The 16,544-nt window shown below is 48.5% G+C and overlaps 1 protein-coding gene across 1 annotated transcript in view; it reads right to left on the bottom strand.

Annotated features, from left to right (window-relative positions):
* The window catches only part of grin2aa (glutamate receptor, ionotropic, N-methyl D-aspartate 2A, a), a gene marked incomplete at both ends in the record, with an annotated part of 232,080 nt that overhangs the window by 40,839 nt on the left and 174,697 nt on the right, over positions 1-16,544 (bottom strand). The window contains 2 exons of the mRNA XM_080446562.1: positions 2,411-2,564; positions 12,332-12,503. Of these exons, the coding sequence (XP_080302688.1) occupies positions 2,411-2,564; positions 12,332-12,503 (326 nt within the window). The remainder of the gene's footprint in view (positions 1-2,410; positions 2,565-12,331; positions 12,504-16,544) is intronic.

Genomic DNA, 16,544 nt, shown 5'->3' with positions numbered 1-16,544 from the left:
TGTGCGCGTGCATGTGTGTGTGTGTACTCTGCGTGTATTGGCAAGCATCCTTTTTTATGGGGTTTTCTGCGCTAAGTCCTTATAATTACGGCTCTTACAGTAATAACTGCATGCTACATATATGTCAGTGTGTGTGTGTGTGTGTGTGTGTGTGTGTGTGTGTGTGTGTGTGTGTGTGTGTGTGTGTGTGTGTGTGTGTGTGTGTGTGTGTGTGTGTGTGTGTGCGTGTGCGTGCGCAAGTTCGCACCCGCGAAAACAAAGCCTTTGTCTGTGTGCTTTCAGAAGTGTACTGTAAGTTGTTCAAGCCCTACAGTATGTTTGTGTGCTTTCATGTGCGTGTGCACACGCTCTCATTTGTTGGTATGAAGACGTCACTGCATGTAGGTGCTGTGTAGGCAACATGAATATGACTGATTAGTCATAATAATAAAAATATAATAATACAAATAATAAAACAAATAATAATACTTGTATAATAATATTATACACATGATGTGTTTATTAATGTGTTTATTCAGGCTATTCAGGCAACTAGAGTCTCCAGTGAGAAAAAAAGTATTCCTGCCAAGTTGAAACAGTAGAGCTAAGTACAATGTAAAATCCTGAGTGTTAATTTACATTAAGAATGTACAGATGTAACCAAATGGACCCATGGGGGTTGCGCTGATGGTTTTACTGTGTAGAAACAGGAGAGCCAAACATCTCCAGAAGTATTGATAGCTGTGTAACAGAATTGGGTTTTTGTCTCCTCTGTTTGACATGGGGATGCACACACACACACGCACACGCACGCACGCACGCACTCACGCACGCACGCACGCACGCACACACGCACACACGCACACACACACACACACACACACACACACACACACACACCATTTTCTCCTGAATGCCGAGGGAAGCAGGCTTTATGACATTAAATCAATTTCTTTGTGCTTTATTTGTATTACAAGACATTTTGCCATGTCATATCTAATTTCTCATTATGTATTCAAATGGGAGAAACAGCACCACCTCTGTACTGCAATGTGTAGTAATTGTGTCTGGTGAAAGAATGTAGAGCAGGCTAATTTGGTCTCCTTTAAAGGTATCATGACATTCATTTTCACTTTTTTTATTTTCAATGTTTTATTTGGGGTTTTATGACCCCAATTACACCCAAAAAACCTGAACTTAGAACATTCAGTGGATTTTCTGTGGTCTGGGGTTTTCTGAATAATTAGGCTGAAAAGTAATCTGAGCTTGGCCCTTCGACAGTGAGGTCACAGTCGATTAATCCCGCCCACTCTCCTCCTCGCCCCTCCCCTCCCCTATCCTTTCCTTTGGGGGGGGCGGAGCAGAGGCGATGATTGACAGGCAAAATCCCTCACCAGCGACACCCGCAGGCAAAGATTTCTTTTTTCATTGCAGTTGAAAAGGCTTTAGAAATGTGAGAGAAAAACACCTGCCATGGATCACTGGAATGGAATTTTCACTTAAAACTTTTTGTACACTTTTGAAGGACCAGGACAAAGACTTTGAATGTGGTGTAAAAGTGAATGTCATTAAACCTTTAACTTTGTTGACCGTGGTACTATACTTGGTCCCCTACTTTTTTCATTCTACAAAAAATCTCTTCACCAAAAATAGCCAATATTTAAGCTTGTAGATCTGCTATCTGCTGACGTAATGTTCACCTACAGTATTATGACATGCCCAGATTAGAGATGTTAGAGTTCATGTGGTTAATATCACACAAAAAAGTAGCAACCAATCAGATGTGAGTGGTGTCATGCTCTGGCTTCACACCAAGCAGATTGACCACGCTGTCGCTATGGAATGTTGTGGTCACTGCTTGGCCCCCAGTATCGCTGCTTGCAGCTATATTTATTATGTTTTGCAGTAATGCACAATACAATAATTAATGGCAGTAAAATGATGTTGCGTTTATACATTATTGCATTCATTTGGACACTCCTAACTATTATTATAGATTAAGCTACTCAGCGCCAAATAAAGTAATTAAAATCACCCCCATCTTTACAATCCAATAATATGATTTTGAAAAGGGCCATTCTGCATGATGCGTACCTTTTACATTTGGTTCTTTATTTACATAATACTAATACCTAAGTACTCATACCGAAGTACAATTTTTAATACAGGATTACTTCAAAGAGTATTTCTATACATTTCATTGCTACTTTTAACTTCAAACTCCAAAGACTTTACCCACCATGCACTGACACACACACACACACACACACACACACACACACACACACACACACACACACACACACACACACACACACACACACACACACACACACACACACACACACACACACACACACACACAACGAACCTCTCTCACAGAAAACAACCAATCACGCAAGGGGTTAAGATAGGAGGCGGTGATGGTTACCAAGGAAAGCAGACGGGGAGACGGTTCCATTGCTACGGGCAACCATGACGCTGATACCGGTTTCCACGAACGGGACGGAGAAATCGATGACCTCAGAACGCTCCTCATTGATCGTCAGAGACCCGACGGCCATGACAGCCTTCTTATAGACCACCTATAGATGAATGGATGGATGGAGAAACAGATTAGTTTGGATTAGATGTCAGTACCCATTGGCATTCAGGCATATTACAGATGACCAGTGGTGGAAAAAGTACTCAAATGCTTTACTTAAGTACAAGTACCAATACTGCAACATAGAAATACTCTGTTACAAGTAAAAGTCCAGAATTCGAAATTTACTTGAGTAAAAGTACAAAAGTATTGCCATCAAAATGTACTTAAAGTACCAAAAGTAAAAGCACTAAAATGTTTGAAAATAGCCTATGTAATAAAATAGGGCTGAAGTGGTTAATGTATGTTTCATATTATCAGAATTTATATTTGAAAAGTAACTAATAACTAAAGTTGTTCTTTCGTTTCTTCTTAAGAAACTTACTTATGGGATATCATCGCCCTCTGGCGATGGCACAGAGCACAACACATGAGCTCCCGGAAACAATCTTCGATTGGACAGGGTTCTGTGAGGCAAACCGGAAACCGGTTGGGTTATAAAACCTCCAGCGTCACTAGGTTCGTCCTCTTCCTTCACTCTGCTAGCAGCGAATGCGCACGAGTCCTGAAGACAACACGACTAGCAACCGCGATAAACTTCGACGAATCCCAACAAAACCCATAGCGAAGGCACCCAGTGTCGCTCTACGGGCGTTTTCGTTATTTCTACAGTTTATCGTTGTTTGATTAAAACGCTCCCGCGTTACTTTTCCTGTCCTCTCAGTCTTTCTACCACGAGCTAAAGTAAGCTAACGCTGTTAGCCAGGCTACAGGCCGCGTAAAGCTAACAGGCTAGAAGCTAGGCTAGCTTAGCCTAGCTGCGCTTACCTGCCTCGTGTCGACTAGAGGAAAAGAAGATGGAGGCACCTCGAGTCTGCGGTCTAACGGGCTGCGGCCTACCAGTGGCAGCGGACGACCGCCATCGGCTGTGCATCCTGTGCCTGGGGCCCAACCATGCGTGGCTCGCCCTGAACCACGCAGGCGACGAAGACGCATGCAGGCCCTGCGATGACTTCACAGTCCACCAGTTGGAGTGCCGCCTCAAGAAGGCCCAGGGCCTGGCGGCCTCCAGCAGCAGCGGCAGTGCTAACACCGGCGCTGGCCTCGCCATGGGCCACACGGCGTCGGTGGGAAGCACAGGCCTCGGGCCAGGCCTACTGCAGGATGCGCCACGTTCCAGCGGAGCCAGGAGGAAAGTCCGGGGAGAGGCTCCTCCGTCGCCTACGCCGGACCACGCAGCTCCAGCCGAGGCCAGTGGGCCACCGATCGAGGACTGCGTGCCTCCCTCCTCCCCCTCCTTCTCCGTCCTCGCCTGGGGCGACACTCCAACGCCAGAGGGGTGCTCGGATGGGGAAGACTTCGGGGTAGCAGAGGCTTTCCAGGACGAGGTGGAGGCCGGACCCTCCCCCCGTCGGGCACGGGAGGCTCCGAGGTCCAGTCCGGAGCCTCCTGTGCCTACATCAGCGCGGGCGGAGGCCCCCGCGCCTACAGCAGCGGCCTGGGTGGAGGCTCCCGCACCAGCAGCACCATGGGTGATGGCTCCTAGCCTGGTGAGGGAGCCTCTCGAGCACGTGTCGGCGGTGCTGAGACGGGCTATCTCCAGGTGTGGCCTGGAGCAGCCTATGGAGGCGGTGAGGGCTTCAGCCGGGGCCCCCATCCCAGGATTCCAGGGCCTGGCACCCCTCGTTCCACGGCAGGTCGCATCGAAACTCCTGCCCGAGGCGGTGGGAGTCCGTGCAGCCCTGCACCACTCCTGGCGGCGAGGTAGGGGGGAAACGGAGCGGTTAGGTTTTGCGACCAAAATCCTCTCCGGGGCGGACCTGGGGGTCGTAGGCCCTCCCCCCATGGACCCTGCTCTGGCGACCAGGATCGAAAGGGCGAGGAGAGGCTCGGTGACGGTTGGCCCGGGACATCGGCCTGTCTTCGCCGAGTACGCCAGGTGAGAGCGCACCGCGGCCCTCAACGCTCTCTACAAGGCCTCAGGCTCGGCTGCGGAGGCGCTCAACGTGGTGTCGTTGCTGCAGGGGTCGGCCGCCGTCAGACTGAAGGAGCTGGTGGCCAAACCCCTGGTGGACAGGATGCCAGCGGCAGCGGTCAACAGAGAGTGGGTGGAGGATGCAACGGAGCTGGACAGGCTGGTGCAGATAGCCATCCTCTGCACCTGCCAGAGCCTAATGTGGACAGGTCGAGCTATGGCCCTCACCGCGGACTTGGAGAGGGCCCAGTGGTTGGACCTGGCCACAACTGCGGGGGCGAATGTGTCTACAGGACTTCTCGCCCTTCCCCTCCAGGCCCACAACCTCTTCGACAGCAGCACGGACCTGATCGGGAGGACACAGGCGGAGGAGCAGCAAAGGCGAGGGGCAACCGCAGGTCTCCTTTCCGCCGCCGTCGCTGGACGCAGGCGAGGAGCGTCCTGGTCGTCCTCCGCCAGAACCAACTCCTGGGAACGTCCCTGCTGCTCCCTCGGCGCTGGGGACGTGAGGAAGCGCAAGGACTCCAAAACCCCCCCTCCGATCAAACCCCCCCGAAAGGACCTCGGGGCTGGTCGCAAAGGGAGGGGTAAGTGACGGTCTCTGGCTGATCCCGTCACGGCCACTTGGCCGGTATTATGCGGGGTCAGCTCCCCAATTGGGGACCAGAACTGGCGCTCTTCTTGCCCCGACGGACAGAGCCACGGGCGGCTCCGCGGGAACACAGAGACTATAAGAGACGCTAAAGACAATTTAATTGCCATGCTGTCCTTTCAGTCAAATGTGTGTAATGTGCTTTGTGTGTGTGGAATAAACCTGTTGCCGAAACCACAAATGCTAATTTCTTCTCATACTAATGTTAGAGGCGGATCGCACCCCGGTGGGGTGCCCTGTCCTCGAAGTTATGCTATGAGCCCTCAGTGTTCGGTTTGCACCCTGGACGGCATTCCGAACACTGCAGGGACAACTCCTGTGCGTGCCATGAACATGATGAATCAATCGCAGGTAGTACCTCTTTCTGCTATGAATCAAATGTCTATAGAGTGTTGTTTTCACAAAGTGAAACAGGGGCCTTCTGTGAATAAAACATTTCCAACTGCGACATTGCAGTTCCCTCTTCCGTCAGGGAGATGGCTGCAAAGTTCATCTGTAGGACGGTCGAGAGCCAAAATGGCGGCCTCCCTCAACTGCCCTAAAATGGCGGACGAGGAAAGACGGAAATGCGATTTCCAGACAGCCCCGGTGTTGCACCGTCAAAACTCCCCTGGTGGGACGGAAGTTTTGTTCCGTGTAGCAACAACGTCTCCGCACAAGAGGCCCGCCCCGGTTGACCTGCCTAAAATGGCGGTCGTCAAGAGGCGGAAGTTGACGGACCAACGGACCCTGGTGTTACCCCTTCAACTCTCCCCGAGAGGGACGGGAGTTTCGTTCCGGGTAAAAACTCAGCCGAGTGAGGGTTCCGCTGTCTCATCGAAAGGAGTGTCGACGCCTCCGGTTCCCATGGAAACGGGCTCGTCCTCCGAAGCGGTGAGTTCTTCACGTCCGTTGAGAAACGGACGGAGGCTGCCGCTGCTGCCCCCCGTGGACGCCCTCCCACTGGTTACACCAGTCGGGCCGGCAGTTTCACCGGTTACCTTGGTAACGAGGCAGCGCTCTTCGGAGCTGATGACGTCATTGACCCCCTCCGACCCCACGAACCCTCTGGCTCGTTGCCTGGCGCAATGGGAAGCTTGCAAACCGAAACCTTGGGTGCTACGCACCATTACGAAAGGGTATAGGTTGCAATTTTCCTGTAGACCTCCCCAGACGGACGAGGTTATTTTCTCCCGAGCGTCAGGCCAGGCGGCTGTGACGCTACGGGAGGAAGTTGGGTCTCTGCTGAGCAAGGGTGCTATCAGGGAATTATCCCCGAATCAGAGCCGGCTAGGTTTCTATTCGGAATATTTCCTGGTGAAAAAGAAAGGGGGGGGGGGGGCGTGAGACCTATTCTGAACCTAAAAGGTTTAAATGGGTTTCTGACGATCTTCAAATTTCGAATGCTAACAACGGCCAGGTTGTTGCGATCGATACGTCAGGGGGATTGGTGGACGAGTATAGATCTGAAAAATGCCTATTTTCACGTCCCAATCTACCCCACGCACCGGAAGTTCCTACGTTTTGGCTTTGAAGGCAAAATATACGAATACACGGTGCTCCCGTTCGGCATGTCACTGAGCCCTCGGGTCTTCGTGAAGTGCACGGACACGGCTATCTTCCCGCTACGCCGGCAGGGTCTCCGTCTGGCGACGTACATAGCTGACTGGCTGCTGGCGGCGGGGTCAAGGGAGGAGGTGGTGCGGCACACGAAGTTAGCCATTGCGCACCTAACGTCCCTGGAGTTTACGATCAATACTCAGAAGAGTGTTCTGATCCCATCCCATTAAACCACCTTCGTGGGGATTTCCTTGGACTCATCCACGAGGGTGGCGCGCCTGTCTCAAGACAGAATAGCCGGTTTCCTGGCGTGTGTGCGCTCTTTAAGCGTGGGGCGCGAGTCGCATACAGGACATGCATGCAGGCTGCAGGTCTCATGGCCTCGGCCATACACCTGATCCGGCTGGGCAGATTCCACATGAGACCTTTTCAAAGGTGGATGCGGAGTCTTAGGATACCGCACACCATGAAGTTTCGAAAAGTGGTGATATCTCCCTGGTGCGTGACGACGTTGCAACCGTGGTCACGGGCGTCCTTCCTGTCCGGTGGAGTCAGGATGGGCGAGGTGGTGTCACGAAAGGTGGTTACCACGGACGCTAGCCTCTCAGGTTGGGGGGCTGTCCACGACGGCTACTCAGCCAGGGGGGTGTGGACTTCTGCTCAGAAGGTATACCACATCAACTATTTGGAGTTGTTGGCGGTCTTCCTCGCCCTCCGACGGTTCGAGGACCGCATTGTGGGATGTCATGTTCTGGTTAGAACGGATAACACCACAACGTTGTGCTATGTCAATAAACAAGGGGGCCTAGGCTCTGTTGTTTTGGACAATTTAGCACGCGAACTGACGCTATGGAGCACGTTGCGCCTAGCCTCGTTACGCACCTCCCATGTGCCGGGTCTCCTCAACAGCGGAGCGGATCTGCTGTCTAGGGGCGAACTTCGGTACGGGGAGTGGTCTCTCAACCCGCAGGTGACGAACCTGATCTGGCTTCGGTTCGGTCGGGCTCGGATTGACCTGTTTGCGTCCAGGGGAAACGCAAAGTGTCCACGATTCTTTTCTTTGAATCACAAGGATTCCTCCTTGGGGGTGGACGCGTTGGCACACGTCTGGCCGGACGTTCTGCTGTATGCTTTCCCACCTTTGGAACTGATCCCGTCCATTTTGGAGCGGGTCAAGGTCCAAGCCTGCTGGTGGCTCCAGCATTGGGAGTGTGGAGGTCGGAGATCGCTCCTCTCCTCTACGCTGAACCTTGGCCTCTCCCGCTTTTCAGAGATCTTCTGAGGCAAGGCGGGATGAGGTGTTTCACGAGTTCCCCGGGGTTTTGGACCTGTGGGTCTGGCCCGTGAGGGGTCGGTGAAAGACCGGTGGTGGTCGGACCGGTGATACATGTCCCTTGGGGACACGGTTATTGCCGCTGGCCGTCCGGTGTGGAACCTTGACAGAGGTTTTGGCCTCTGTGGCCCTGGCTCGACCGTGATGGCACCTGGGGTGTCATGCGTGGTCTGGGTTAGGTGGGACTGTGGTCAGGGGAAGTCGGCACTGGCTTTGGCTGGTTTTCCTTCCCCTGACCGGTGGTCTCCTTTCTGTTTCCCTGGGGCCGGCTGGGCCAGGCCCAGGGATAGAAGGTGGAAACAGGAGCCTGGCTCTCTTTCAGGGAGAGGTCAGGATCATCTGATAGGCTCCTGTTTCGTTTCCCTTCCTTTTGACCTTTTGGGTCATGCGTCTGGGGGTCGGGGTCTAGCCGGGAGGCATGACCTTTTGACCTTGGGGCGTACAGGTTGGATAGGGTTGCTCCTGGGACTCCCCAGGGGGGTCTATGTGTCCCATAAGTAAGTTTCTTAAGAAGAAACGAAAGAACAACTAGGGGTTACGTAGGTAACCCCAGTTTTCTTAGTTTCGTAGTAAGAAACTTACCAGAAACCCCTTCTGTGCGCTTCGACTAGCGTGCAGAGTGAAGGGTATCAGAGGACGAACCTAGTGACGCTGGGGTTTTTATAACCCAACCGGTTTCCGGTTTGCGTCACAGAACCCTGTCCAATCGAAGATAGTTTCCGGGAGCTCATGTGTTGTGCTCTGTGCCATCGCCAGAGGGCGATGATATCCCATAAGTAAGTTTCTTACTACGAAACTAAGAAAACTGGGGTTACCTACGTAACCCCTAGTTTTCAAATAATTGTAGTGGAGTAAAAGTACAATATTTGCCTCTGAGATGTAGTGGAGTAGAAGTAAAAGAATTGGAACTTGGAAATACTCAAGTAAAGTACAAATACCTCAACATTGTACTTAAGTACAGTACTTAGTTACTTTCCACCACTGCAGATGACGATGACAGTCAAAGGCAACGGGAGAAACAAAATGATGTACTAAATTTAGTGATGAAAAACAGCACATTGACTCAGCCACTATAGCTGCGCCTGCAAAATAGTTCTGATCGCACCGCTTCACAACACCATTACTCAACACATGGTTTCAGACTAACACTTCAAACACAGCGATGTTAACTGATATGGGACTCATATATAGTCTCAGAGTCCCAGAGAAGTTATTTTTATGTTTTTTCTGTCAAAACTGATACTCAGCAGTCTCCACGCAAGAAGACTAGGAAAGTCTACTTATTCCGGACCCGGATGGATGCCAGAGGGGATATGTGTGAATTACAGTGGTGGAAAAAGTACTAAAATCTTTTTTACTTAAGTAAAAGTATCAATATGGCAATGTAGAAATACTCTGTTACAAGTAAAAGTCCGGAATAAAAAAATTAATTGAGTATTAAAGTGCAAAAGTATTGGTATCATAATGTACTTAAAGTTTAAAAAAAGTAGAAAGTACTCATTATGCAAAAGGTCCCATTTCACAACGCGTCGCGACACGTTGTGAGCTTGTAGATCTGCTATTTTCAAACATTTTAAGACTTTTACTTTTGGTACTTTAAGTACATTTTGATACCAATACTTTTGTACTTTTACTCAAGTAAATTTTGAATTCCAGACTTTTACTTGTAACGGAGTATACTTCTACATTGCAGTATTGATACTTTTACTTAAGTAAAACACTTCAGTACTTTTTCCACCACTGGTGGAATATGACTCATCATTCTGCTGCTCAAACTAAATGGTATTCAATAGAACCACATACGCCCACCAGTCAATGCTATATAAAAATGAATGCATACAATCCTCTGAATGAACTTCCACACAGTAAATAAAGGCTGCAATAAAAAAAAAACTAAAGACAGGCAGAGCAGTAAAGTTTACAGTCTCCAGCTGAATCCCAGAGCGTTACGTCTGAATGGAAACAAGTGATTAAAGTCCACCAGGGGAGTTCCCTTCAGGACACAATAAAATCATTCACATTAACCCATTAAGACCTCGAGGCCGGTTCTACAAATGCCTTCTAAATAGCAGATCTACAAGATCATAGTGCGGCACAAAGTGACGCGCTATGAGCTTGTATATCTGCTATTTTTGAATAGCCAAATTATATAAAATAATGGTTAAAGTGGTTCAAATCTAAACACAGATGCTTTCCTGGTTTTAATGGGTTATTATAGACTCAGCTTTTAGTTCTCTTAGGTATACCACTATTTATTTTTCATTATTTCTCATTATGTATTGTTGGGGAGAAAATGCAAAAGAATTCTCTTATTAAAAAAAAACAAAATGCTATATTAGTTGTTAGGCCCTTAAATGGCCGTCTTGCTTTGTGAATGTATTTTCAAGTATGATGTGTCACAAAAACAAAAGGAAAAGAACAACATAACCTTGAATAACGAAGGAAATCCTATAAATAACACATCAATTTCAATGAATTCTGCAGGGACATCCATAAGTTGCTATTGTATGCAGGCCCGTTAACACTAATCTATTCTCAAAAATCCATGCTGTCTGCAAAGTAGTTTTCAATTCCGCGTCCATGAACTGTGATGTGACTGTGGCATGCGTGAGCACGTATTGCATAAAGGGGATGTGATACATGACGGTGACCTGTTATTGACCCCGTCTCGGTAGCCGCAGAATTCGAAGCACGCGTCCAATAATGTCATCGTTAATTTGAATCCAAATGACAAAAGAAAAAGAAACTACATCTTCCTCACGGAACAAAAGACATCAGCAATACCCCCACCCCCCCCACCCACACACACACACACACACACACACACACACACACACACATACACACACACACACACACGCCTAAGGAAAAAGGGCCCCATACTCTTATAATACCCTGCCACAGTACATGGTACGGACAGTGGGGCACCTCCCATTATCCTGTAGTAGATGCTGTCACCCTAAAGTAGCCTATGAGAATTCAAAAGTCAAATTGTGTCTGATCTGGGGGAGGTCAATAGAAGAGCAATAGTCTCGTTCAGCCTATACCAATGGTTCTCAAACCCCCACCCCCCCCCCCACAACTCTAAGAGTCTAATGTGTTTTAAGTACAAAAGACTGTACTTTTGTATGCTCTCAGAGTTACAGAACCCCCTCAAGGAACCCTGAGTGTCCCTGTCCCTGGACCCCACTTTGAGATTCACCATCTGTGCTGATGTTGGTGGATGTCACTTCGAACACACAGGGTGGGAAGCTTAACCGCATCAACCGTAGCGTCCCTATTGTGGGGAATTTTTTTGGGAGGGAAAGCCAATCTACAACCTATTGAACCTAACAACCGATCTACAACTGATCTACAACCTCACAACGCGTTGCATTCGACTTGTAGATCGACTATTTTCGCAGATAATAGATGAGCGAAAACATGGGAGCGGGGCCAGTTTAGAGCCCGGGGGGATTCCGGTCAACTAAGTATAGGGGTTAAGTGGTTTTACTTGCAGATCACCACTGCAGCCACAGATGACATTTCTCCTCCCTCTATTCAAAGAGCATTTACGTTTCATTATCTGTTATAGGTTAACTTTGAGCTGAAGCAGCTACTTTACGATGTCTCTGTGTTACAATTAAAAGCTACAATATGGCTCTGGCAAGACCCAGCAGCGAAGTGAAACTGAGACGGGTGTACAGACCGGTACAGACCGACAGACAACCGTGCCATATCCAGTGGTGTAAAGTAACTGAGTACACTTACTCAAGTACTGTACTTAAATACAATTTTGAGGTATTTGTACTTTATTGGAGTATTTCCAATTTCCAATACTTTTACTTCTACTCCACTACATCTCAGAGGCAAATATTGTACTTTTACTCCAAAACTTTAGTTACTAGTTACTTTGTAGATTTTGATTATTATTACAAAACATACATTAAACACTTCAGCCCTATATACATTTCGGCCATTTGAAAATAGCCGATCTACAAGCTCACAATGCGACGCATTGTGAGCTTGTAGAGCTTGTCACTTTTACTTTTGTACTTTAAGTACATTTTGATACCAATACTTTTGTACTTTTGCTCAAGTAAAAAAAGTCTTTCTACTGCAGGATTGATACTTTTACTTATAAATAAAACATTTGAGTACACATCACTTACTGACACCCACGTGCACGAGGGTGCTCGTACAGTGTAAGAATCGGACAATGTTTTGACTTTTTATGCAAGTTAAATGAACAGACACAAAGAAAAACCAAAGGGAAACAACCCTCCTCACCTCTCCCACCATCCCGTTCCAGACGTTGTTTATCTTTTTTCCATGCTTTCCATTGGTTACCAGGTAAAGGTCATAGGTGAACTTGACATACTTGGCAGTCTTCTTCAAGATGTCAATACAGAAGCCTTTACAGCACTTCTTGATGTACGTCCCGCCTGCTTCAGTTGTGTTGCTGTGGAAACACAAACAAAACAGTATTGTTACTGGCAGAAGTCTTGAGCAGCGCATGTCACAGACCAATGAGTACCTTACTTGGCTTCAGAGCATCGATTTTGGGCTGAATAATTGGCCAAACAAGTAATAACACAGAATGGAAAGTTACTTAAAGTGTATCATAAAGTTTTTTATTCCAGCAACTAGTTCCTGTCTTGTCAAAACAAATTACGGTGTGCATCCCTCTTAGGGAGGGGAGAGAGAGAGAGAGAGAGAGAGAGAGAGAGAGAGAGAGAGAGAGAGAGAGAGAGAGAGAGAGAGAGAGAGAGAGAGAGAGAGAGAGAGAGAGAGAGAGAGAGAGCGAATCAATAGCTTATCATTCCAGCATTTTGCTTGTTAAAGGTGAAGGAGCATCAGCCTGGGACTTGCAACTACGAGGATAGACTAGGAATCTAGGAATGACAACCAGAGAGTCTTTGTCTCTCGCTCTCTTTCTTTCAAACTCTCTCCAGGTGTGATCATAGTGCTGATGGAGCTGCATCTGTAGTCATTCTACCACCTAACTGTACCACACCACATAGATGTGAGGAGAAGAACTCTATACTACATAGTCTAGTGGTTCTCAAACTTGTTGTGCCCAAGGCACACCAATGGGAAAGTCAAAATCACAAGGCACAATCATATTCATAGCAAAAACAGGCAATCTACAAGCTCACAATGAGTCGCAATGTATTGTGAGCTGCTATTTTCACTATTTTTGAACACACACAAATACACCAACTCTCGGAATGTGTGCTTATTATGTGCTGCTTGCAATATTTGTTCTGGCCATATAGGTGAAATGCATTTCCCACTCACCTAAAACGCCTCATCCTTTAACCACTTGTTTTTACAATGGTATTTTTGGATATGATTAAAGGTACTTTTCATTTCTAGTACAACAAATGTGCTGTGAGATCATTGTGTGGAGAGTGAGATGGGAAGGAGAGAGAGCGATAGAGAGAGAAGGGGAAAACATATCCTTTATTATATTCCCATTCTAACAGTATATAAGAGAGATTCAGTTTGGGCTGGCTCAGCAAAATTCTTTGTCCGATCAATCAGTCCTGCTAGCTCTCTCTGTGACGCACATCCATGCATTCCCCTGGAGAACACACACACACACACACCAATATTTTGGTCTCTGGTCTCCAATTCAGCACACGCGGAAAAACGATCGCTGCTACCGTAACTGCTACGACAACACCAGCAAATATGCCCAATTAGAGAGACAGAGAGGTGGAGAGATGGAGGAGAGGAGAGGAGGGAGGCAAGGAAAGACTGAGGGGAGGAGAAACAGGAGAAGGAAGGAGACACAGAGAGGAGAGAGAGAGAGAGAGAGAGAGAGAGAGAGAGAGAGAGGAGAAAGGAAAGGAGGAAGAGAGAGACTAATAATGTCAGTGCCTGGAGCGTTCAATAACCCCCATGAGCCCAAACCCAATCAGAAGTTTTCTGCACAACCGAAAAAACAATAGTAAAATACACACACACACACACACACACACACACACACACACACACACACACACACACACACACACACACACACACACACACACACACACACACACACACACACACACAGAGTGGAGGTGTATGCCACAGCCGTGGGTGTGATTTTGCCAGCTACTGTAGCGGCACATGATTCCTCCAGGTTTATTGGTTGAGACAAACTGAACACTCAACACAACGGGACCCTCCTTCATCCTCCTGTACCAGTGAAGACTGTACCAGAGACATCTATACAGTACCATTCATACTGTACCAGTGAAGACTGTACCAGTCACACTGTACCAGTGTCATCTGTACTAGTGGTGGCTGGTGCATCTTTCGACATACGAAAGATCTATCAACATGTACTAGGCCCTATACATGTTGATAGATTTTTGGTACTCTAAAACTCTCGAACGTGCTGTCTTTAAACAACTGTCCTCCTATCTCCACCAGAACGACCTCCTGGACTCCAACCAGTCTGGGTTCAAAGTGGGTCACTCGACAGAGACTGCCCTCCTGGCAGTGACGGAGTCGCTCCATGCCGCTAGAGCGAACTCTCTCTCCTCCGTTCTGATACTCCTGGACCTGTCTGCAGCGTTCGACACGGTGAACCATCAGATCCTCCTCTCCACCCTCGAGGGGATGGGTGTCTCAGGCTCTGCACTCTCCCTGTTTGCATCCTACCTGACGGGTCGCTCCTACCAGGTGATGCTGAGAGGGTCTGTGTCAGAACCACACAGGCTCACAACTGGGGTTCCCCAAGGCTCGGTTCTGGGTCCTCTTCTTTTCTCTCTCTACACTACATCTCTGGGTGCTGTCATCCACTCCCATGGCTTTTCCTACCACTGCTATGCCGATGACACCCAGCTAATCCTCTCATTCCCCCCCTCTGATACCCAGGTGGAGACACGCATTGCTGCTTGTCTGGCTGACATCTCGGAGTGGATGTCGACAAACCACCTGAAGCTCAACCTGGACAAGACCGAGCTGATGTTCCTCCCGGGGAAGGGCTGTCCGCACCGAGACATGGCCATCACCATTGATAATGCTGTGGTGACCTCAACTCGGACTGCGAAGAATCTGGGTGTGACCCTGGACGATCAACTGACGTTCTCGGCAAACATCGCATCAGTGACGAGGTCCTGCAGATTCCTGCTCTACAACATCAGGAGGATTCGCCCCTTCCTCACGGAGAAGGCAGCCCAGGTGCTCATCCAGGCTCTCGTCATCTCCCGCCTGGACTACTGCAACTCCCTCCTTGCTGGTGCTCCGGCATCTGCCATCAAACCCCTGGAGCTTGTTCAGAAAGCTGCGGCTCGTCTGGTGTTCAACCGCCCCAAGTTCTCCCACACAACCATCCTTCTCCGCTCTCTACACTGGCTCCCCGTAGCGGCTCGCATCCAGTTCAAAACCCTGGTGCTAGCCTATAGGGCAGTGAAAGGAACAGCTCCTTCCTACCTCCGGGCTATGGTCGATGCCTACACCCCTGCCCGACCACTTCGGTCTGCCACCTCGGGGCGACTGATTGCCTCGTCACTCAAGGGTCCTTCTGGCCGATCCACACGGTCACGACTCTTTTCTGTTCTGGCCCCACAGTGGTGGAATGAACTTCCCACTGATGTTAGGACAGCAGAGTCACTGCCCATATTTCGCCGCAGGCTGAAAACTCACCTCTTCAGGAAACACTACCCTTCCTCTCTGCCTGACCTACTTGTTGTTAACTAGTTGTACGAACGCTTGTTTTCTATTGCTGTATTGTTTATTGGATTATTGGATTGTTTATTGGATCTTGTTTAGTCGATTCACTTATTTGTTTTAGCTCATGCTCATTTGATTTAGCTATTTTGTCTCATCTGTTTAAGGAAATAGGTAGCTGATATATTGCACTTTTACCTTAGCGCTAGGTATACTCTTGGTTGCTTGTTTTTGCAGATAATGCACTAAAGACTTCTGGTGATTAGTAGTTTTCGTTCCCTACCTATGTTGAATACACTTATTGTAAGTCGCTTTGGATAAAAGCGTCTGCTAAATGACTGTAATGTAATGTATGTCTAGTTTATTTAAATAAACTGGTATGATACCCTAGTAACTAGGGTATCATACCAGTTGATTTAAATAAATTAGACCGCCGGGCACCGCTTGGGCGTGTCAGGCATGCCCAAATATGGAGTCCAGGCAATTCTTTTGTACCCATCTGTCTGTGTACCTGGTATGCCCATATAGATCTCTGTACGTGTCCCTCTGTCTGCCTGTGTTCCTTAGTATATGCCCATGGGCTCGGCGGTTCTATACAACCGGATCTCCATATATGCCTATTGGGCATATCGGTCAGATCGGCGGTTGTGGACAACCGCCTTTCCGACCGACTTGGCGGCGGGCACCGCACTCCCTGCGGGTCCTCGTCGATGCCCGTGCCAAGTTTGAAGTCGATCCCATATATGGGTATGCCGATGAGCATAGCAGTCGGATTGGCGGTTCTGGACAGCCAGATCTGCATAATGCCTATATATGGGCATATCCGTCGAAT

Source organism: Gymnoscopelus braueri (assembly GCF_963280865.1).
Source record: "Gymnoscopelus braueri genome assembly, chromosome: 13".
NCBI classification, from domain to species: Eukaryota; Metazoa; Chordata; class Actinopteri; order Myctophiformes; family Myctophidae; genus Gymnoscopelus; species Gymnoscopelus braueri.
Note: the sequence above shows the minus strand (reverse complement) of the source record. Positions and strands in the feature narration are given on the sequence as shown.